This window comes from Calypte anna, chromosome 27 (assembly GCF_003957555.1).
Source record: "Calypte anna isolate BGI_N300 chromosome 27, bCalAnn1_v1.p, whole genome shotgun sequence".
In the NCBI taxonomy this organism is placed as follows: Eukaryota; Metazoa; Chordata; class Aves; order Apodiformes; family Trochilidae; genus Calypte; species Calypte anna.
This window is the reverse complement of record NC_044272.1, coordinates 1,613,702-1,637,781: the sequence shown is the minus strand read 5'-3', so window position 1 is coordinate 1,637,781 and position 24,080 is coordinate 1,613,702. Positions and strand designations below refer to the sequence as shown.

General features: G+C 46.5%; 2 protein-coding genes across 2 annotated transcripts; both read left to right on the top strand.

The window, feature by feature from the left end:
• The first annotated feature begins 4,675 nt into the window (after window positions 1–4,675).
• On the top strand, window positions 4,676–8,705 carry LOC103539187 (keratin, type I cytoskeletal 13). The gene is made up of 8 exons (XM_008505669.2): window positions 4,676–5,164; window positions 5,951–6,033; window positions 6,589–6,745; window positions 7,122–7,283; window positions 7,739–7,864; window positions 7,964–8,190; window positions 8,395–8,519; window positions 8,680–8,705. Exons 1-8 carry the CDS (start codon window positions 4,676–4,678, stop codon window positions 8,703–8,705), a joined length of 1,395 nt encoding a protein of 464 aa, XP_008503891.1.
• Window positions 8,706–15,050: 6,345 nt separating this feature from the next.
• Window positions 15,051–19,261, top strand: LOC103539286 (keratin, type I cytoskeletal 10). The gene is made up of 8 exons (XM_030465724.1): window positions 15,051–15,662; window positions 15,968–16,050; window positions 16,443–16,599; window positions 16,799–16,960; window positions 17,243–17,368; window positions 17,557–17,780; window positions 18,347–18,657; window positions 19,104–19,261. The coding sequence occupies exons 1-8, from the start codon at window positions 15,051–15,053 to the stop codon at window positions 19,259–19,261; spliced, it is 1,833 nt and encodes a 610-aa protein (XP_030321584.1).
• The last annotated feature ends 4,819 nt before the right edge of the window (window positions 19,262–24,080 follow it).

Genomic DNA, 24,080 nt, shown 5'->3' with positions numbered 1-24,080 from the left:
TGTATGCCCCTGAAAAGGGCAAGGAGTTTGCTTTTTTGTATTATTCAACAATGCTAAGCAATGTGTCAGAGCGTTGGGCCACATTCTGCTTTATTTTGCTATTTGCTTTTTCCAGTCTGTATTGCTGTGTGTGCCCAACCACCATGACTACTGCTGGAGTCAGCCAGTAGTATGACCAGTAATGTTCCTGCTGGTGAAAAAACTTCTCTAATAAAACCTTGCTTCTGCCTGATGCAATCAAGAAACTTGTGTCTAGAAACTGAGTTCCTTTAAAAAGCTGACCCTGCACACGGGTTATCTCCACTGCTCAGGATCACACCCCACTGGGAACAAAGCTGCTTTGCCACTGGGAGCCAGAGAATGGCCCCGCTGACCTTGCAGATCTTGTCCATCTCCTGCCTGTCCAAACCTGTAGCACACGCTGCCCGTTCCTGCATGAGATCCTCCAGGATCTACCCCAACAGTCAGCTCAGGCAGACGCCTGCCTGCTTCCCACAGAGCACTGTGCTAACAAACAGTTTTAGGAAGATTTTGAAAGTCAGTGATGGAACATTTGGAGACCTTGGTCTCATTCTAGTGCTGACACATCTGGGCTGTGCCTGCTCACACTTCACCATCCAGCCTAGGGATAGGGATCAGGTTGAAGAGGAACTCCAGGTCTCCACAACTGATCCAGTTTCTGCTGACATGCTATGTATTCTGAGTTACCCTTTTAATTTTGTAGGAATCTTCCCACTGGGAAAAGGCCTGGAGGCAAAAGTTTTCTTTCTTATCTATTTTAACATAATGGTTGAGTCATTTACTGGTCATGCTTCTGTTTCAAAGAGTTTCAACCTGAATATCAACCAGAAAAAACGTAGAAAGATCACCCTTACACTGAACATACCTTATTTGGAGAACTGGAGAGGAGAGGATGGGAGCTGAAAAAGTGCAGCTCCACAGAGAATACAACAGAGAAAAAAAGCCATCAAGGGCCTTTGGATTCACAGAGCAGTAAGGTCTTGAACCTCACAGGCAAGGTAAAGATCACCCTATCCTTTGGGCCTCAAACAGAAGCTGTTTGGCTGTGGCTCAGTCAGCATGTCCAGGCATGTGTCCCCAAGCTCCCCTGCCCAGAGAAGCCAGGGCAGCAGTTTGGGGACTCAGGACCCTGCAGCACTTCTGGTGGGTGCAGCTGTGGGAGCTTGGGTTTGGAGGATGTTCAGTGAAAAACCATTATGAGCTGGAAGGTATTTCGAGGACTAAATTATCTGTTGGTCCAGAAAACCAAGCAGTGATGGGGTTCACAGGTCTGCTCCACCCTGCAGGATCCCAGCTGGAAGTGCAGCCCTGGCTCTGGCAGCTGTGACTGGAACACTGTGATGGGGCTGGTACAGAAAGAAGTGAATTGGCAAAGTAAAACTACTGGTTCTACCTTTGCCATCAAAAGCTGAAGGTTGTGGAGCAGCCATCCTTAGGGGAGGAGAAAAAAGAATTTAAAGACAAAACCATCTCAGGTCCATCTATACAGCACAGTGTGGCACACTTTTCTAGAGTCAGACTGTAAGGCCAGTGCTTCACGAGACATCAAGAGATACTTATCATGGTTATAATGAGAAATTTGTATTGTTTGGACTATTCTGAGTATGTCCCAGTCATTCTCAGAGCTCTGGCTGAGAAGTCAGAAGGCAAATCTTTCCCTCTCCCTTTCCCATTGTCTTTTCTTGCCTTGTTCAGTGCAAAGACAGACAGGAAGATAACTCCCCCCTGCTGCCTTTTCTGGCCTCCGTCCTTTCCAGTCCGTGAGTGCTCATACCTTCATTTCTGAAAATATAAAGACTGTCCTGATGCTCTCCCAGTTTTCAGTCTTCTGGAAATTCCAGGCTACCACAATACAGAAAGTTTGCCATTTTCTCCTGGGAGCCCCAGCTGACTCCCACCAGGTCTGGGCTAGTTTCCTTCTCATGTGAACTGCTGCTGACATCTAGCTGCTCCTCCTGATTCTCCTGTTCTCTATCCCACCCTCCCCACTGGGTCCAGCAGGTGCAAAGCATGCACTTTCATAAAGCAGCTGTCCTAAATTCCTGAGAGGTGAAAGAGACCTTAATAACATGACCAGAAGGACTCTAATGGTCCAGACTTTCTGAATATGCCTCTGGAAAGCCCCCAGGGAGTACAGACTCAGCTCTTAGGACGCTGTGATGTTGTTTGTGGACCTGCAAGTTGGGATGCGTCTGGAAAGCTTGAGAAGGTGGCTTGTGATAAACAGCTCCCCAGCAGAAAACACCCTGGAAACAAACCATATATTAAAGAACTGCAAATTATGGAGCTGCAAACCTTGGGCTGGAAACTATATTTCCATAAGATTTCCATATTTCTTTGTGATAATGAGACAGGAAGTTTATGAGTTCATATAACAGAAGAAAAATAGCAGGGAGAGGCTGATTTATTTTTAAGGTCTTCAGAACATTTACTTAACTTTGTCTTAGCTTACTTAGTGCACCCATTTCCGAAAGACGAAAAGGACAAATAGGAAGAAAGAGAGCAAAGTTTGTGCCAGGCAAGGACCCTGGGCAAAGGGGCCAGCTGGAGAGAGGCCTGCAACAGAAAGAGGTTGGTCTAGGGGCTAAAGCAACAAGCCCAGAGGGGACCAACATATCTCCGAAGAGCAGGAGCCATCATCTCTGCCTTCTGCAATAATTATCACAACAGCCATGTAGACATCCTCTACTCCCACAAGGAGTAAGGCGTTCCATCTTCTGCCAGCATCAGTGTGATGTGCTAAAATGATAACTGTGGAGCAGAGGCAGGAATGTGTGTGCACTCAGAAAAGATGCTTGCTGCAGACAACTGTTGGGAAACTGTAGAACCATCAGCAGGACAGGTGAAGCTCCCAGTGATGCAGCATTACATCAGTTTCAGTCCATTCTTGCCACCACACCCCAATCCAATTATGTTCTCCAGTCCTAGCAATGAAATCCAGGTATTCCTTCCTGTACACACTGGAGTTTTTACCTATTCTGAGCTTCGTGTTTAGGGACTGTGAGAGGAGCCCAGATGGGATGGAAGGGCAGGCTGACAGTTAGGCACCACAGTCTGCTCCAGGAGACCTTGGTTCACCTGCAGACTCTGCCAGAGGGGAGCTCTTTGCCTTTGCATAAGCCACTTCAGGCAGGGCTCCCCACACCTCTGTCTCCAGCCTGCTGGAGATACCACAGGCATGGTGCCAGCTTTCATGGAGTTGGATAAGTAACATCCGAGGATCCAGAGATAAGGGGAGGCATCTCTTCCACAGAAACAAGAGGAATAAGAGAGAAAAAAAGATGGGCAAATCCATGAACACGGGAATACTCCAGTCCTTCAGTAGGTGGGATTATTTACCATACCTGATAGCAGATGCCCCAGTCCATGATCCTGGCTGGCATGAGGATTCAAGCAAGAGTTGAACTCGTTCTCTGGTGAAGGAGGCTTGGAAGAGTTCTTACAGTGAACTGTTAGTTTCAGAAAGCTGTGGAACACCCCTCTTTTGTTCACTGGTCACTAGAAGCAGGTTGTCCCTAGAGAGAAGGCCATTGCTCTTGAGCATTAGCAAAACAACTCAGAAAAATGAGCTTAGCCTTTACTTTGATGTGACAAGAGTGAAAAGGTTCTTACTTCTCAATTTCTCTGCCTAGGTAAGATTTGGAGGCATTAATGTTAGAGACCAACTTCTAGCCTGTACTTAATTTATCTCCCAAAAGCCAGGCAGAACTCTGTTGGGCAAGGTGTGGTCTGCCAGCTGCATCAGCAGTCCTGTCTTTCTGTTCCCTAGGACAGCAGCCCCAAGCCTTTTATTAGAATGGGGCAGAGAAACTGTTCCACCCCCATTCACTATTTCCAAACACCCACCCTTCCCCAGCAATCCATAATCAAAACTGCAGAAATAGCTTTCACCGAACAGGTGAAATATTTAATGGAAATATTTAAAGTACTTTTACTTTACCCCCTCCACATAAAAAACCAAATCCTGTGTGAATTACTGCAGAGCCACAATGATAGATGGAGAATGTTTCATCTATGTCCATGAAGAGACCACTCCATGGTCTCCCTTGTCTTGTAGCAGTGTTCTGGAGCTGTTGTTTTGCCAACGGAGAGACATAAAGGTCTTTACAGAAAGTTCTTACATCATTCCTCATACATCATACGAGAGTCAAACTTCATATTTATTCTTTCTTTTTCATCTTGCATATTCCAACGTCAGCACCTTGCAGGAAAACTGCTTATTCAACTCAAAATAAAATGAAAATAAATTAATGAGAGATAAAGAGCTCTTTGATGCAATAGCCTTTAATGATTTCTTCCTGGTATGTAATTTAGAACAGTATTTTTCCTGGCTTAATGTTGTAAAGTTTGCATCATAAACAAAAAGCTGATGATTCATAAAACATTATTGCTAATGTATTTTCGAAATTAGCAAGAGACATGTAAAGTATCTTCCTTGTCTACCAGGATTCTTGAAAGGAAACTTCCCTTTGAGAAATTATTCTTGGCACCAATGGCTGGAGTAGCCAGCCTTATGGGAAGAAGAAACAGTGGTGACACCCACTGTAGAAGGTATAAATAGAGTCTCGTGGCCACGGACAACTCGCAGTCTGATTTAATATCAAGCTGTGCATCTTGCTTTAGGCTTCTGCTTGCATTTCCAGCTGCTGTCGCCATGAGTTGCAACATTAAGGAGACCATTACTGTGTCTAGCAAAGGCAGGAGCAGTGGTGGCAGCTGCATCATTGGTGGTGGTGGCGGAGCACGGATTTCTTCCTATGGGATAGGCAGTGCCAGAGGTTTTTCTGGAAGGAGTTACTGCGGTGGAGTGAATTATGGAGGGGGGTTGAGTGTTGGTAGCTTGGCTGGTGGGAGCTATGGAGGTGGCAACTGCTATGGCAACGGCCTTGGTTTTGGCCTTGGAGGTGGTGTGGTTGTTGGTGGTCTTGGTGGCGACTGTTTGCTTTCATCCTGCGATGAGAAGGTCACCATGCAAAATCTCAATGACCGCCTGGCCTCCTACCTGGACAAGGTGAAGTGCTTGGAGAAGGAAAATGCTGAGCTGGAATGCAGGATCAGAGAGTGGTATGCTACACAGGGCCTCTCCTGTGAGCCCCGGGACTACAGCTGCTATTACAAGGAGATTGAAGATCTTCAAAATCAGGTAAACCCCCTTTTGTTCCTTCTCTATTTAAAGATTATTTCAGAATTTGTATTTAGAACCTACTGAAACTGTTAGAGGTAGCTCTAGTGCTGTTAAATATCTTCATAAATTTTGGCAAGTTCCCCTGTGACACTGTTGACTGTGGGTGCAGATTAAAGATGCTGCAAGGAGGCACAGGTGGAATAATCCTCTCCAAAAGGAAAAGGATGCTTTGCTACCTTGAGTTTTGACTGTACCACTATCAAATGCTGCATCACATGAAGCATTATAAATCCTAGGTGAGAAAAGTTGAGCATTTTAAATCGATAGCTGCAGTGGCACAAAGAGCCTGAGACTAATATACCCACAGTGAAAGTTATGGCTTAAAGGTATCTTAAGGCTTAAAGATACCTTCCCACTATCTTCCCTCAAGGTCCTTAAGCTTGAAGCTCAGATCATGCCAGCCTGAATGTCAGCTGAGACTTAATGTCTCAAAGAGTGTTCTTTAGGTTCACTTCTTTGTGCAGTATCTGCAGACCTTGCCCTCAGACCTTGAACTTGAGAAGTCCCATCTCACAACACTTCAACTCCCAACCTGTACATCTGCTCTTTTCTTTCCTATGAGTTAAGGAGGCAAAGCTGCCTCCTGCAACTGTTCTGCTCGAGGTGTATGGTTACTTAAGTCAGAAGGTGACAGAAAAAAAAAGGAAATTGTGAAGAGCCACTACCTAGCTGCAATCTAGATACACCTGTAGAGTGTGACAGCAGAGAGAAGTGAGACATCTCTCATGATCTGCTCTCTTCCAGATCGTCTGTGCAACCATTGACAACAACAAGATCATTCTGGACATTGATAACAGCAGGATGGCTGCCGATGACTTCCGTGTGAAGTGAGTGTCCCTCTGCCCCGCTGACCCCCCTGCCTCCTCCCTTCTCCCCTACATGGTACTTGTGGAGTTTCAGTGCACTAATTAGAGACTTCAGAGGAGTCTCACTACACCACCACATTAGGACAGCGTGGAGTGATGAAACACATTTGGTTTTGGTCACCAGCCCTCCTTTAATTAATATTTTCAGGTAAAACTTTTGGCAACAATGTTTGTTGGTGAGGGCTGGGGACCAACCTTGCAGGGAGTGGTCCTCAGTGGTATAGTTGGTGCCTTTCTACCACAGACCAGTGTAGATCAGCACAGATCAGCAAAACTGAAACACAGCTGGATGAGTGGCACCAAGTATAGAGTGCCCACCAGCAGGAAAAAAATCAGTGTGGAAGAAAAGCTTTCAGGTAACAGACATGGAGTGCAGTGCAGGGATCTAACACCCAGCACATTCGGCTCAGGCACCAGAACCCAAGTCAGAGCAGGGAGGTGGGGAAGGAGAACTCTGCTCCAACTGAGCGTGTGAGAGGTTCCTGCTCTCAAGTTCTGCTTTCTTGCACAAATCAGGTACGAGACGGAGCTGGCCCTGCGCCAGAGCGTGGAGGCTGACATCAACGGCCTGCGCCAAGTCCTGGACCAGCTGACACTCTGCAGGTCTGACCTGGAGGCACAGCTGGAGTCACTGCGGGAGGAGCTCTGCTGCCTGAAGAAGAACCACGAGGAGGTAGGTACCAAGGAGTACCAAGGCTCTGACATAAAGTTTTACCTACATGAATTTGCTCTAAATTGAAAAGCAAAACTCAAAGCACTTTCACACCGCAGCTCTCCCACCCAACTCTTGTGGGGCTCAGCTGGTGGGTGAGCGTGGGAGATCCAGCTGCTGCTCTCCACCGGGAGTGCCAGAGGGGGATGAAACTGCTGCAGACTGCAGTGGATGAGAAATTACCCAACTGATTTCTTGGGAAAAACACTTGCACCATCTTCCAGTGCTTTTTACAGCCTGAGCTGGGAGGGTTCCCTCAGGGAGAGCTGTTCTCAGCACCACGCTCCTGCCCGTCATTCCCAAACCAGAACATATCTGATCTGGGTTATATTTCCAGGAAATGAATTGTCTGAGAAAACAATCAACTGGGGATGTGAGTGTGGAGGTCAATGCCTGCCCTGGACCAGATCTCAGGCAAATCTTGGAGGATTTGAGATGCCAGTATGAAACACTGATAGCGCGCAACCGCAAGGAAGTTGAGGATTGGTACGAGTGCAAGGTAAGTGACACACACCTGCTGCAAAACAAACTGCTGTCTAAGTTACAGGGCACAGGAGAGTTCCAGAAAACAGATACATAGATAATAAGCAGTTCTTGCTTTATAGTGAAGCCCGAGATCAGCACTCATTATACCCTGTGCTTCAAGCAGACACAACCCTGTCTGACCAGTTTGCTGTGTCCCACCTGGAACAGCCACATTTGCTGCAAGGCCTTGTGGTGTGTTGTTGAAACTGAGAAATCCCACATTTGGATTAAAGAGACTTAGTAGCCACAAGGTTAATGTGATTTGTAAGAAGAACAAACAGCTGAAGCCGGTGGCTAGCGCCCAGCGCACAGAGCACTTGCCTGGCTCACTGGTTTTTTCCTAGCTACTCACTGTTTCTGTAAAAGCAAGCCCAATTTACAACCCAGAGTATTCTCTGACCTTCTTTCTTCTGGATTTGTGGTTTTCAGATTGAGGAGGTGAATCGGGAGGTTATTACAAGCGGTCAGGAGGTAGAGACGTGCAACAACCAGGTCACTGAACTGAGACGCCAATTGCAAGCCCTGGAGATCGACCTCCAGGCTCAGCTCAGCCAGGTGGGTGCTGAGCATGAACCTACCAAGCAGTGGGATGGTGGGGAACAGCTCTTTTGGTTTTGCATTGGAAATAACAGACTTGTTGTCTCGTTTTTTCAGAGAAATAATTTGGAATCCTCTCTGGCTGAGACTGAGTGTCAATACAACAACCTCCTCGGTGAGCTACAGACCCAGATCACGTGTGTGGAGCAGCAATTGGCAGAAATAAGAGCAGAAATAGAGTGCCAGAACCAAGAATACAAGACTTTATTGGACGTTAAGTGCCGTCTGGAGCAGGAGATTCAGACATACCGGTGCTTGTTGGAAGGAGGACAGCAGGACCTTATGTATGTAGATCTCTAAATCCACTAGAGAATAAATGAAAATGCCTAGGATCTGCATTGCAGGTTGGGAATGCAACTTTCCTGTGATGAACAGTCAAACTAAGAACCTAAGCCTCTGTAAAAGTCACAGTTTGAGACTTTATGGCCTTCTTAGTGTCATGTAAAATCCTAAATTCCCTTTTTCTTTCACCAAATTTATCCCACTAGTCATGGAGGAGGAATCGGAGGGAATGTAGGAGGAGGAGTCATTAGGACAAGCCACACTTACACTACTACTACAGCTTCCCATTGCCAGCCCCAAGTCCCACCCTGCAAGACTGGAGACATACAGGGTAAGAGCTGTGTTTCCACAAAGAGAATTTCTGGGGGTTTCTGGATTGCCTGGCAACTCTTTTTGTTGACCAGTAAGGGAACTACATAGACCAAATTTTTGTTATTTAATGATTTTATCTCTGTTCAATCAAATAATGTTGCTATGTATTTTTTCTCCAGTGACCTGCAGGAGAATTTGTGATTAAGGAGGAATGGACTAGAAGATGACATACAGAGCAACCCACAGACAAAACAAGAACACTGTTCTGCACACCTTTATGCAGAGAAAGTAGAAGTAACTCAGCGATGCTTTGCCATGTATCTAAAGGGGCCCATTTGGGCCACCTTCTCTGTTCTGCTGCTTCTGTTCAGTAATGCTGTAATCTCTAGAAGTTACTCGAGTTAGTCAGGATCAGTAATGTACCTGCTGGTGAAAAAACTTCTCTAATAAAACCTTGCTTCTGCCTGATGCAATCAAGAAACTTGTGTCTAGAAACTGAGTTCCTTTAAAAAGCTGACCCTGCACACGGGTTATCTCCACTGCTCAGGATCACACCCCACTGGGAACAAAGCTGCTTTGCCACTGGGAGCCAGAGAATGGCCCCGCTGACCTTGCAGATCTTGTCCATCTCCTGCCTGTCCAAACCTGTAGCACACGCTGCCCGTTCCTGCATGAGATCCTCCAGGATCTACCCCAACAGTCAGCTCAGGCAGACGCCTGCCTGCTTCCCACAGAGCACTGTGCTTAAACTTATTGCAGAACAACAGAGGAGGAAGCAAGTGGAGATGGAGGCTGTAATTAAAGGAGAACAGAAAGACCAGTCATGAAAAAGCAAGCTGAGGATGGTGTACATCCATACACCATTCCCATAGATATCCGTGGCTCAGCAGCCATCCCTGGTGCACATCTCCCAGTGCTCTTCAGATGTGCCAGGCATTAAACTGTGAGATGCATTGGCTGCTGGGCAGTCCAGTGTCAGTCAGAAACCTCTCATCAGACCTGCATGGCAATCATCTTGGGCGAGAGAGGTGTCTTCTGACCTTACTTGTCTTCTGGACTTCTGTAATGTAACCATGTCCAAGCGAGACCCTGAGGAGCTAATCCCATCTCTTCAGTACCAGACATCTGCCAGGGCACAGGGACTGTGCAACACAAGAACCTCTTCTCTTGGATGACTGTAAGCAGAGCTGGGAGGCAGATTCTGCAATGACAGCATTCAGTTTTTACCCTGAATCTGCTCTCGTGACAGCAAGGGGGTGGTTGGACATGGGTAGCTGGGCAGACACACACGGAGTGGAAAAAACAGATGACCTGTCAGCCCTTTCTACAGCCTGTATAACATGGCACAAACATTCCTCACACCTAAACACATGGAAAATATTTTGGAATCTTTTGCTGAGAAATTTAAAAATACCTGAATCTTAAATCCAGCACATTTACGCAAATCCCACTCCAGCGCACACCTGGAGGAACAGCAGCGCTGCCTGTGCTCAGGGCAGCTGGGGACCGGGCAGGGGGTGAGGGGCGACGGGGTTTCGGGGCAGCGAGGCGGGGACGAGGTTCCGGCTCCGCATCAGAACGGTCCCGGGGCGGCCCCTGGTGGATCCCGCGGTGGGGCAGAACCGGCGGCCCCGGCTGAGGGGCCCCAGGCAGCAGAGGGGCTGCCCCCCGGTACAAGCCCTGTGCCCCCCAGCTCGTCCCCAGCCCAGCACTGCCAGCACCAGTCCTGCAGGATCCTCTCTGAGCTGAGAGGGGGTTTCCACATCGAAACTGAACTCCCGTGAATTTGGCATCTGAGGTTTCACTTTCTAACTGCCGCCACGCGGGCATTTCCCTCCTGTGTCCACACAACGAGACACCCACCTGAACCACTGGGAAAATATTTACACTGGTTTGCTTTGTTTTGGTTTATCCGAGTACAGAGAAATTGAACGTGTTTGCCTGCAGAGGGCAAACCTGGCAGTCCGGCCGGCTCCACCGAGACTCAAGCAGCAGTTTTGCATGAGCATTGTAGCTGTTTTCACATAAAAACTTCCGAAGAGCTGGAATAATGAATTGCCATGACATGCAGATGCTGCTTGTGCCAAGAACAAGGCACTGAGGCGAGGGGCGGCCGAGCAGCCACCTCAGCGGCTTCCACTTGTCGCCATCAGGTGTCATCTGCTCGCCCTATTCAGCTCCAGAGGGAAGGGATGCGGGAGGTGGCACAGCGGGAGGATGCGGGAGAGCCTTGGGCTCAGTCCCACACCGCACACAGGAGCTGCGTCTGCCCGAGGGGCCGGAGGGGCTGGTACAGCCGCACTGTCCGTGCTGTTAGACTGTGCAACAAAACTAGAATAATATGTAATTTAACTAATACTACACAAAAATGCAGGGCTACAGCACCCACAGAACTGTCAGCTCCGGCTCGGGCCAGCCGCAAGAATCTGCAGCTCCCGCAGCGCAGGGGGTGCAGGCTCTGCCCTGGCCGGGCTCGGGGGATTCCCGCACGGGATCCCTGGGGATGCAGGAGCAGAGCGAGCTCTGGAGTGCTCTCTAGAGGGCACTCGGCTCTCACCGAGATGCCGGAGGGTGCTCAGGGGAGGGGCCATCTGGGAACGTTCCCCTCACCTCCTCCCAACAGAGATTCTGGGCAACCAGCAGGAGCAGCGCGGGAGGGAGGTGCTGGGGGTTCGGCAGGCAGCTCGGCCACCCCTCCAGCCCCCTTCCCTCTGCTCAGTGCTCACATAGCAGTGAGCAGAGCAGTGCCTGACCCGATCCTGGTGTGTGAGCACTGCCCTCCCCTGGGTCTCCCTGCACAGCACCGACCTCAGCCTGAAACTCCCGATTTGCTGATCCCTGCTCATGGGTCGTGACTGGCACTGGAATGTTTTGCCATTAGGCAGGAGCACAGAGACCCCCAGGCCCTCCGCAGGGCCTGTGATTGCGTTACAGTGTCACAGATGTAGTTTAGACCCTTTGCTGATGAAGGTCTTGCCAAGGAGCCAACTGGGCAAGGGGCTGTTTAGACCCAAATTGAAGAAGTTCCCCACCAAAGGCTTTGTGCTCTGAAGGTCTCTTACAGCCCTGACTCACCTAATTACAGTTCCTATCATAATCCCCATCGTTCCACTGGGTGGTGGATCTTTGAAGGTGTCCTCTAATGTGTCATCAGAACCAGCCCTTGCAATAGCGAATGAGTAACAGACCAAGCACAATGAATGCAAGAATTCTTTTTTTTTTTCCTAGAGGAGAGCTGTCTGCAGGATACCTGCTGAGTGGGATACCTGCTGGGTGGGATACCTGAAACCCCTGACATGGAGGGCAGCAGATCATCTCCCAGTTCTGCTGCCCAGTTTGAACTGGCAGGCGTGTGCCTGTGGGTGTTAGGACCATCAGACACAAGAAGGATCCATCCCAGGGAGATTGCCCGTGATCACACACCTTGGGGTGTGGGCAGGTGTCAAGACTTACACCCTGTCTTAGAGAAGAGATCAGGAGGGGTGGGGACTTATTCTCTCACTTAAAAACCGATGCTTTAAAAGCTTCACTTAAACAAAGCCTAAGGATGTTTTGGCACGCAGGGAATGACCATATGGAGATGGTTCTCACTGAATTTCACTGAGTTCTAAAAACACACTGCTGTGCTTTATTAGATGTAGCCATAAATATACACAGAAGGAAAGAAACAGAATGAACAATACATCCTACATGCTGTTTAACTAAGTAGTGCTAAAAGTATTTCAAGATGCTCTCACGGGGTCGTACTTCAGGGCCTGGGTTTCTTTTCTACTGTGGAGAAAAAATGTTCCATGGGATTATCTGGTGTTAATAGAATTGCCTGATGATTGTATAATGAAGTTAGTTTATAATTTATAATTACCAGAGTGAGTCATATCCTCATACAGACCTTCCACAGCTTTTCTGTGTAGGAACATGGGTAAATTGAATTTTCCTGACAAGAGCAAACCAGAGCTAGAAAAGATGAAGAGGATTCACCACCACTGAAACACAGAAAAGAAGGGGTAACAACCCAGGCGTACCCCAAAGCTGTGCTTAGCAGCCTCTCCCGAACACGTCAGTCCAAAGGAGGCTGTGAGTGCTCAGAAAAGGTGGTGCCATGGGAGCTGGTAGGAGCTCAGCCCACACACCCATCCCCACGCCATCACCCCAGCATGCTGCGGAGCCCATTTCAGCCTCACCCCTCACTGCTGCCACGCACACCCCAAAGGAAGAAGACTCCATTCCTTCCCAGCCTCTGCCTTCAGCCAACACACCATGATGCACACGACAATTCTGCCATTTAAGGGCACTGGGGGAGTTCATGCCCACACTGGGTGAGCCCTCGGGCTCTAATAGTCCACCATCCCCTTCTGGGCAGCAGCTGTTGACAGTTTCATGACAGGAAAATCAACAGGCTTCATTGCAAACAATTATGGTGTCATTCTCCCTCAGGGCATCTTCCTCCTCTCTACCCTCTCCTATTTTGGCTGTGACCTGAATACTGTCAGTCAACACATAAGGCAGGTTTTCCTGACTGCCACTGCACTCCCATCAATGGGGGTACCCTGTGACTGTGGGCTCTTGCCCCTGGCTATGCCCAGTGAAAAGGAAAAAAAAAAAAATCCAGCCTAAAACAAGTCTCACCTTGCAGTTCAAGTCACACTTCTCTTTTTATACCAGTGTGAGAGGCAAAGACAATTGCAGCTTCTGGAGAAGCCTTTCAGAGGTATCTCAAGAAGGAGAGAATCCAAAGGAGCTCTTTAATACTGAAAACCAACACACCTGAGACTCTGCCTGGACACCCATGAGCAGCCAGGGCTCAGGATGCCCAACACAGATGCCCAAAACCTACCCGTGTCCTTGCAACGTGGGCATCAGCAACAGGGAACCAACAGCTAAATGGAACGTAACCCAAAAGTTTCATAAACCAACGTAGCTGTTAGTGTGGAATTTTATACACCCGAAGGGAAAAGGATTTCTCACTGGAACAAGGAAGAACTATGACTTAGACCCCATAAATTTTGTAGTGAACTGTGTAAATTTCTCCCAGCCTGAGGAGGCTTCCTCACACCTTTCAGATACCAAGGTTGGCAGAGGATGAAACTTCAGGTGTGTCCTGTTGTGTGGGTGAGGGTGTGATGGGAGGGGTGTTTATAAAAAGACGTTTCCACAAACACTTGCTATAAGCCATAACAAACAAACCTCTCAATTAGCAACAACCAACATCACCAAGGCTGAGCAAGAGGAGACCAAAGCAGTGCAGCACTTGGACACCACACAACTCAGCCTGCAAAGAGCAGCAGCAAACAGAGTGGTGCTGGCAGGACAGGCAGGGAAGACATTGCAGATGTTTGAGACTCAGGGTGCTGTAGGAGAGCAGAAAGGGGATGCTCAGCTGAACAATGCACTGCTAAGTATTTGAAAAAGATGCAAAAGAGCAAGATGCAAGATATTTCCTACTTTTGGCCATGCTGTGTCCATGAATGCAAAACAAAACTAAAGGGAAAATTCTAATTGATGTGCAGCCTACTGACTCTATCCCCCAGCCAGCCAGGGACTTGTCCTCCTCCTCTAAGTAAATACGTTTGTATTTGCATTGCTGAAGGAAAACATCCTGACTGAAATTTGGAAATCCCTTCTGCAGTGAGAACACTACTTCTCATACTCCCAGACATGTCTAAGAGACTATCCCAGAGCCAGGATGCTTCCTCAGGTCTCTTGACCATCCTGTAACTGTGCTTGGTGCCAGCACAGGAGGAGCTGTTCCCTGGCACACTTCTTTTCCTTGCAGTCTTACACAGAGCTGTTTTTCATTAATAAATTTTTATCTACAAAACAAACTTGTAGATGTATGTTTGGAACAAATTGCTGACATGTATGGTATCTGCCAATGTTCTCTAGGTCTTTATGAGAAATTACACAGACATCAGAGGGGAGCTCAGTGTCCCTTCAAAATACAGCCTGTTTTCAAAAGGCATAAATCAACAAAGGCCACAAATAAGGCACCTACAGCATAAGAGAGCTACAAATCAGAGCCTATTACAATGTCACTTAAGTATAAAAAAATCAGCTGGGATCCTTTGGCAAATATCTGGATGGGGAAAGAGCATAAGGAATGGTTTTGTAAACAAGAGATAGTAACACTCGTTACTGTCCCGTATTGTGGTGTTTTCTTGTTGTGCTGAAAGACATGTGAACAAGATGAGGTGAGTGGGATGAATTTAATTCAGATGACTGTAAGGCAGTGAACTAGATCACGGAAAAGATCTGCCTAATTTAGAGCCACCCATAAGAAATTACATGCTTTGTGTTAATAAACAAACGGTCACCAATAGTCTGAGTATGGGTTAAGCTTCCTGACACCACCAAACATCTCACTTTGGCAAATTATCCCTGGTAGAAAAAACTCCAGCTTGCAAATGCAGATGGGAAGGGGTGCTCCCTCAGCTGGTGACACCCACTGCTCCGGTATAAATGCGGACCAGGAGGGTGGAAGTTGGAGCTATGATTCCAGCACAACTGTAAGACCAGCTTTGAGTTTGAACCCGAATCTTTCGCTGCTGCCACCATGAGCTGTGGCTCCAAGCAGACCCCCAAGAGCTGCCTGCGAGGGAGCAGTGGCAGCGCCGGCAGCGGTGCCGGTGGAGGGGGCAGTAGCCATTCCTCTGCCTCCTCAAGAAGGATCACTTCCAGGACAAGTGGTGGTGGCAGGTTTTCTGGCAGCAGTTGTGGTGGAGGAAGCTCCAGGAGCAGCTACAGCGGGGGAGGCATCAGCGGTGGCTATAGCAGGATGAGGCGCAGCAGTTACGGAGGAGGGATGAGCAGTGGCTACTATGGAGGGGAAATGGGCTGTGGCAGCATGGGAGGAGGCTTTGGACCAGGTGGGAGCGGGTTTGGTTATGGAATAAGCTTTGGTGGAGGTGGTGTTGGTTTCAGTGGTGGCAGCTTTGGCAGTGGAGGCTTTCCTGGAGGGAACCTGGGGATTCTCTCCAGCGATGAAAAGCTGACCATGCAGGGCCTCAACGAGCGCCTGGCTGCGTACCTGCACACTGTCAGAAACCTGGAACTGGAGAACGCTCGGCTTGAGCAGTTAATCAGGGAATGGTACCAGAAGCAAGGCCCTACTGGTGCAAAGGACTACAGCCACTATTATGAAAAAATTGAAGATCTTCAAAGTCAGGTAGGATGTTCTTTGTCAGCATTGACAGATCTGTGAGGGAGATGGAGCTATGGTGGTGAGGCCAAGGCTCTTGATAGGACTCTTGTAGTCTCTGAACAGTTCTTGCCATTCTAAAGCTATTTTCACCAGGGTGCATCTGGTTTGTACTGTAGAAGACTGTTCCAGGCCTCTGTATGTCGGGAGTGCTGTTCCCCTGGGACACCTGGGAATCAGAACAAGAAGATCACATTCATATTTCTGTCTCTTCTGCAAACCTGAGAGATTCACAAGGGAAATTTTGCTCAGCACATCATTTTCTCTTCTAGCTTGTGACTGCAGCTGTGGAAACCAACAAGATACTTTTGGACGTGGATAACACAAGGATGACTGCAGAAGACTTCAGGATAAAGTAAATATATATTCCTCTTTTCCATTCACTGACTTTCTTTCTCCTGCTTTCCTCAAGTTAGTTTCATAAATTCATTCCATAAACAAATATCAATCCACAAAGACAAGGGTTCCTCCTGGTTCCATGGCAGCAGAACTGAAACACTCTGCAAGGCTTTGAAATTCCTCATTATTTGTGCTCCTTAATGAATTAATGAATTAATGATCCTTAATGAATGAAAGCATGAATTATACTTAAGTACTGGCTGCTAATTTCATAATTCTGTTGGCTGAGAGATGCTATGAGCAATGAAGTACAGACACTGAGATACTGCAGTACATGAACTTTCATCAGCAGTCAGCAGAAGGTCTGAGAGCCCCAGAGCAGGGCTGACCCTCCTGCCCCTGCCACAGGTATGAGACAGAGTATGGACTCCGGCAGAACGTGGAGGCTGACATCAACACCTTGAGACCCTTGTTGGATAATCTGACTCTGACCAGGACTGACCTGGAAATGCAGTTTGAGTCTCTAAAGGTGGAGATGATTGATCTCAAGAAGAACCACGAGGAGGTAAGAGCCAGCTCCTTGCAATGCAAACAGCAGTGGAAAACAAGAAATCTTACAGTCTTGGCAATGTGGGCAGGGTTGGCAGGTAACATCCTCTGACTGAACAGTCCTCCTGCTCTCCTAGAAAGTTAACTGACTTCAGAACTCTTTTGCAAAGCAATTTCATTATTTTTGCTCATTTGTCTTTGGCTTTTCTCTGCAGGAAATGAAATTGCTGCAAGCACAGTCTGGTGGTGATGTGAATGTGGAGGTGAATGCTGCTCCAGGAGAGGATCTGCTGAAAAAACTCAATGCTCTGAGACAAGAATATGAAAATGTTATCAAGAGGAACCGTGAAGAGGTTGAAAGGTGGTATGAAGGCAAGGTAAATGGATGTCCACGTTAAAAAAGCAAAACAATACCAACTTCTGTTAAGAGCTGTAGATAAATGACACTCTGAACAACAACATTTTTAGGATATAATGGCAGAGTCTTGTTGATCACAAAATCAAAAGTGGTCTTGAACTGCACTGGCCATATAAACAAGGTTAAACATCACCTGTAGGCCAAGCAGTACTGCTTCAACTTGTGTTTCCAGATGCTCCATGATAAATCACCATGCTAACAGTAGAGCTCAATATTAAAGTTCTCTATATTAATTTTTCAGATGGAGGAAGTGAGCCAACAAGTCCACTCAAGTGGCCAGGAAGTAGAATCAAGCAACCAACAGGTCTCTGCGCTGAGACGTGACTTTCAGTCCCTGGAAATCGAGCTGCAGTCCCAGATCAGCATGGTAGGGATTGCTCTGATCCTCTGATCTGCAAAGAACAGGGGGGTGCAGACCAGCTGTAGCCAGCACGGCCTTTAATGAAGATGCTGGGTGCATCTGACACCACGTACCATTTTTCTCATTTGGGGCATGAGAATGATCTAATCCTGCCCCATTTCCCATAAACACTGCATTTCTTCTCTCATTCCCAGATACAGTCTTTGCAATCCAACCTGGAGGACACTGAACGCCGCTACAGTTTGCAGCTGCAGCAGATCCAGGCCATGATCAACCCCCTGGAGGAGGAGCTGGCGAGCATCCGCTGTGAGATGGAGGGTCAGAACCAGGAGTACAAAATGCTCCTGGGCATCAAGACCCGTCTGGAGCAGGAGATTGCTCAGTACCGGGCACTGCTTGAAGAAGGGCAGCATATTAAGTATGTGCTTTCAAAGTAATTAACACCCCCTCTTTGCAAACAGGCAAGATCAATGTGGCAATATTTATGTTAGGAACCAGGGCAGCTAATTAATCATCACCATATTTAGTACAACCAGAAGGATTCGTACAGAATCTGAATCATAGCTGGCAGGATAAAAAGCTCTGATGTTCTTGAGTTATTATGAACTGGACAAAAATATTTGCAAAAGTATTTAGAACTATCATTTGCTATTCCTTCTCCTAACTACAATCAGGAAATACAGTTACATAGGAAAATGAAAGGCAAGAAAGAAAATAACTGTCTTTCATAAATTCTCAAGGTATACACTTTGAAAGGCCTCCAAAGCTGTTCATTATCTTTCTTTTTCTGTGTAGACCAGTAAATTTTAATTCAGGATAGCTTAAAACCACTTATCTAGAACATGTTTCACATGAAAGTACTTCCTCAGCCATTCCAGGAGCTCAGAGTCAGAAAGTTGCCTCGATGCAGCCAACAGGATTACTGTTTAAGAACTGGTGATGCTGCCATCAGTCACCCACATAAAGGACCTTTCCTCCTTACAGCATCTCACAGGGAGGAGCTGGTGGTGGATCTTCAGGAGGAGGAGGTCATGGAGGAACGAGCTGGTCTTCTGGAAGAGGAAGCAGTGGAGGAGGAAGTAGTTGGTCCTCAGGTGGAGGAAGTGGTGGAGGATCCCATGGAAGAACTTCCTCTTCTGGAGGTGGAGGAGGAGGTAGCGAAGGAAGAACAGGAGGTGGAACCTGTGGTAAAATGTCAGGTGGAGGAGGTGGCAGTGGTGGAGGAGGGGGCAAATCCTGCCTCTCCCGCTCTTCATCTTCCCAGTCCCAGTCTGGCAACTCTGGTGAAGGCCAAGGTAAAAACACATCCCCCACATTCACTTTTCTCTCTGAATAGCAGGGAAGGATATGACAACTCCCTCCTGTATTTAAGTCCACTCTGACATTTGTTCTTACACAGCAACAGACCAACGTGGTGGCACTTTCACAGGTGACTCAAAGGAAGAGTTTGTCAGGAAGAGTTGTATCAGAAGATGTGTAGAAAGAGCAAAGGAAGGGAAGAAAGGAAAAACAATGCCCAGTCCAAGGGGACTGAGAGAAGTCAGTAGTGTTGGAATGAAACCAAATGTTAGAAATGTAACTGACACTAAGGGGGAAAAAATAGTTTAAGCAGGGTGAAATAGTTGGGACACTCAAGGCATTTGAAATATAAGGGGTATTAGCTGCAAAATCCTGAAGTTGCAAAAGATGGGGAGTGACCACAAGGTCTTCTCCATGTCTGATTTCATGGCTGTGGTTCCAGGAGGTGGTGAAAACATGAAGCTCTGCCTGGAAGGGAATAGAACTTTGGAGAGAGGAGCTACGATAAAGGAAGTGTCTGAAGCCATAAAAACACTGAGATCCGGTAAGGCTCCAGGTCCTGACAGCATCTCAAACAAATGCTTGAATGCTGAAAGTTAACACGAAGTTATAATCTTTAGAAAGGTTTTCTTCTGCATTTTTTTTTTCTCTAAAAAAGGCTGGAAAGTTATCCTACTTTGAAGCTTCCATTAGTTACACTAACCTGAGTTAAAACTGTGGTCTGTCTCACAAACATGCTGGTTTCCATCAACAACTCACAGTTGGTCATGAAAGTATTGGCCAGAGACCAAAAGGCCTGAAACCATCAGTATAGAATGTCAGGATACTGCTCAGACTCTCTTGGTGCTGACTGAGATAACACTTCAAATAAATCCTTGCTTCCCTTCATCTTTCAACAGGGAGTTTTAGAAACAACAGGGAGTCTGAGGACTGATTGGCAAACCCAGCATCTTCCACTGAGGCCCCTGGACCCAGCCAGTCTGTCCCCAGCCCCTGCTCTCCCATCTCTGTGATGAGCAAGAACAAGCACTTGGTTGAGTTACTCAAGGCTGTCACTGTCACCAGAGCTCTCTGAAGCCTGTCTGCTGCTTCCAGCTGCTGTGCCTAATCACTGTTACCTGAGTTCATCTCTATTGTGATTGGGATTCTTGTGGGGGGGGAAAAAAAAAAAAAATCAATGCTAATAAATCTTTGCTTCTGTCTAATGCAACCAGAAAGAATGTTGGGGAGAAATTTCTTTTTTGTGTGAATCAGTTACAAATCTCATGCCCCACCTGTGGAAAATGCAGTGTGTCAGATTATGCCTAAAACCCAGAAGTCTGCAGCAGCTTACTCACCAGTTAAGACTAACTGGGCAAAACCTTTGAAGAACACACACCAGGCCCAATGCTCGGGTGGTCCCTGCAATAAGAAAACTGAATAACTACTGGTACTGACTTCTGTCTGGGGAAGACACAGTTTAAGGCACTGACTTAAGCCCTGTGAAAAAATCTTCTTAAAGGTCCACTAAATGCATTATGAAACCTTTTCATCATGGCATTCAAAGATGGAAATTTTCAGTTTCAAGCACCAAAACACCCCTGAGTGCAGAACTCAAATCATGTACAATCAGTTAGCCAAAACAAGCACATTTTGAGTGTTCCCTGTTTGGGTACACGTTGGATAGCAAGTTCAGTAGGGGAGTATCCCTGTTTTGGGACAGTAGCTACCTGTAGTGTAAAATAAATCCCTAAGGCTGGAGGATGAACCCGATTGCTCCCATCTGGTCTTAAGAGAAGGAATTCACAGGCGAGTTGCACAGCTCAGAAATTTCTCTGTTCTTAAACACAAACAAAGGCACCAGACAGGAGTATCACTGTGGTTTTTCTCTCTCACTTTTACAGTCATGAGTTTCGTTTTTTTTCCCTCTGAGGAAGGCATCACCCACAGGAGAAGGTTGAGAAACACAGACTGAGTGGGAGACTGTGGGAACGGGAATCCTGAACGCCCAAGTGCTCGGCAGATCTGTGCCAGTGATTCACTGCACTGCCTTCTGTCAGGCTCCCAGCCAAGGTCACTGGGATTTGAAAAGAAAAAAACCAAAACAAAACAGTAAGAATTATTTCTTTCCTGACCAGTGTCTCGCTGGGGGCCTGAGGAACTGGGCAGTCCTCATAGGCTGCTGAATCCTGAACCAAGCACTGATATCCCTGCCTGAGCCTGCTAAGAGGTTATGTGGGTGCCCCCATCTCCCTCCTATTGCAAATTCACCCACTTAATTTTTAAAACCCTTACAGCATTGAACCACACTCAGCTCCATGTTGCTAGATGTCCCCTAACCCTCCCTTTCCAGGACACTAAACTACCAGCACAAACTAAACACTGCTCCCAATACCAGAGCTCTGCTTCTCAACCTCCTGGACGAGCCCACCAAGGTAATCTAAAAAATGCTCCTGCTGGGTGCTTGCTTCTTGGCTTCTACAGAGGGATTTCCAGACCAGCACCTGACCCCTGCCCTGCCCCTGGAGATCCCCAGGATGTAGGATCCCCTCCAGCTGGAGGAGCAGCCTGGTGCTGACCCTTGCTGCTCTGCAGCTCCAGGGACTGCAGATACCTCTTGATCCTGTCCTTTCTTCCAAAAAATATAACTTTCTTTTAGTAATTTACTGCCAGTTGTCTCATTTTCTCACATTTGTGCCTCTGACCCTGCAGAAAAAATTCCACTCAAATAAAACCTTGTGAGAGCAAAGCAGAATGAAACTTGGAGAGTTGGAAGTGTGGGAAGGAGAATCTCCAGGGCATTGAGGCAGCTCAGAGCACCATGGGACAGCAGCAAACACAAGGGTGTTGCAATGGGATGACTGAAATGCTTCCATTGCCATGTTAGAATCACGAACAGAAGTAATTAAAAATTTCTGAGTAATTATGATAAATAATAGGCTATTATTATCACTACTTTTACTACTCAGCATTGATCATACTGCCTTCTTCTTACCTCAAATCTGTTCTTTCCTAACAAGGTGTTCCTACAATGTTCCTCACATATAATGAGTTTGTATCTATAATATAAATAAGACTAATAGTAAAGTTTCTTTGCTACAGTTTACAATACGTGACAAAATAAACACAAACCACCAGTAAACTCAAAAAATCACCTGTCTAATGATGGCATTAGTGCTCATTGCAGACAAAAAGAAGACTGGATTCAGATGGTTTTTTACCATACTCTGGAATAAAGCACCAGTTTAAGTATTATTTCCTTTTTTCATTTTGTATCTAGAAAATCTGCATCTAGGTTATGACTAGCATTTGCTTAATGAGGGAACATACTTGTAATAACAACAATGATTTTAAAAAATTATGTGGAGGAGCAGAGCTAGAAACCCAAAACTATTGGAAAGCAGGAATAAAGATACAAATATTGGAGTGTCAGGAGTCAAAGCTTAGGGAATACTTAGTGCAGGACTCCAGCAACATGAAGAGTAGCGAGGAGAACCTTACACTTTTTATTTGCATGCATTTTGTTAGGCATTAATCAGCATAATAAGCTTTAATTTTACGAGCACAAAATGTTGCAATTTGGATACTTATCTGTTAGTGCTCTGAGGAGAAAATGGTGGTACATGTTGGAACAGGACCTTCAGACCAACCTTAGGCAAAAATAAATGTGTACACACACTCCTATGTGTTTGGCTTCAGTACTCCCAGAGCAATTTATTTGTCCATTTGAAAGCAGAGATGCAATTTCAAAATTGCCTGTGCATCTATTCCCCTGATCTCTCTTTTAACATTGCCAGCCCACTTGATTCTCAAATGCTGCATGGGCTCTGCTCATGGGCTACAGAATTAATACAGCAAAGTTTGTCATCTGACTGCACTGTTGGGAGGGAAGGAAGAAACCAGCAGATCTTCCTAGAGCCCACCCCGACCTGAACATCCAAAAAGTGTGAAGTTTTTCTTCACTTTTATGAGGGCAGCACAGGTTGCTCAGGTTGTCATTTGCTTCATGCATTGGAGATCTTTGTGCTAATGGGTTTTCTATGGACAGACTCCTAGGTGAAAACAGATCCTCTTTCCTATAGAAATGTCTGGTAAGAGCAATGGGAAAAGGTTATTGAAAAGACTAAGAGAATAAAGTCTGACACCTCCCTGAGGCATCTTAATGGTGCTGAGTTAAGGGGAAATGTTCTAATTTTTTGGTGCACAGACACAAGAGTGAAAATACATTTTCTCCAGGCCTGTTTGGAATGCAGCAGCACCAGCCTGTTGTAAAAGCCTCCTGGTTTTGCTAAAATACACATCAGTGTGGGCTGCTCCCAGAGTTTGTCTTCATTCTGATGCCAGGCAGTGACTTTGATAGGGATCTCAGCGGCCTGATTAAAAGGAAAACAATAACAGAGAGAGAGTGAAGGAATGTCAGCTGTGCTTGAAATGTGGCATGTGCTGAGCTTAACAAGAAGCTGGGCAGTGTCAAAACATCCAGATCCTCTGCAGGCTGCCCTGGTTGGAAATGTTCCTGCTCTGCTCTGCCTTCTGACAGCCACGCTGTATAGCACACAAGGACATTGATACTTACACTGTGCCTCACACACAGGAGGGAGATGGGTAGAGATCCTAAAATTGCTGGTTTCTTTTAGGTAATTCCTGAAATGAAGTACTTTACATTATCCAGATGATAAATAAGCAGAAAGCAGCAGAGAATGAAAAATTTTGAAAGCTCTGAAAATGAGCTCAGAAAGACAAAACAACACTAAAAAGGAAAAACATTTTGCCTGTAGTAAACTGCATCTTTCAGCACCACCAACAGAACCTGCAGAAACCCAGAAACTGTGTTGATGCTGCTGAGGGGACAGTGCCATCCTCCAGCTGGGAATCAAAGAGTAATTTCCACATCATCACGCTACTTGAAATCTTTCATCATCTTTGAGCTATTGAGTGTATCAAATAGCAAGATAAAATCAGAGAGCTTTTGAAAGAGATTGCATAAGCAGCAATAAAGCAATGCTGGCAAAAGCACAGTGCAAAGGACAGGAGAATGGATTCCATCAGAAAATGTTAAATAATCCTTAATTTCACACAAAAAGGCTGCAAATCAAGAGGCAGAAATGCAGTTTGTAGAAGAATCCTGTCCATGGAGACTGACAGAAGAGTGTAAAAACCAGCAGCAAGAATCAACTTCCAAATCAAGGTGACCTTTATAAAAGCAAGGACTGCACCAGGGTGCCATCTACCAGAGGCCTTTGTGATGATGCTGAGAAAAGAACAGCAGAGAAGACAGTTCCTGTGATGAGCTTTTCTTTGTTCCCTGCACCTGAGGTTTAAGGGGAGATCACCAATTTTCACAAACACTTTACAGTCCTTAGGGGATCAGTAACCAAGCCAAGAGCAAGGAAGGCAATGAAAGATTCCAGCAACACAGAACAAAGCTCTCACTGGAAAA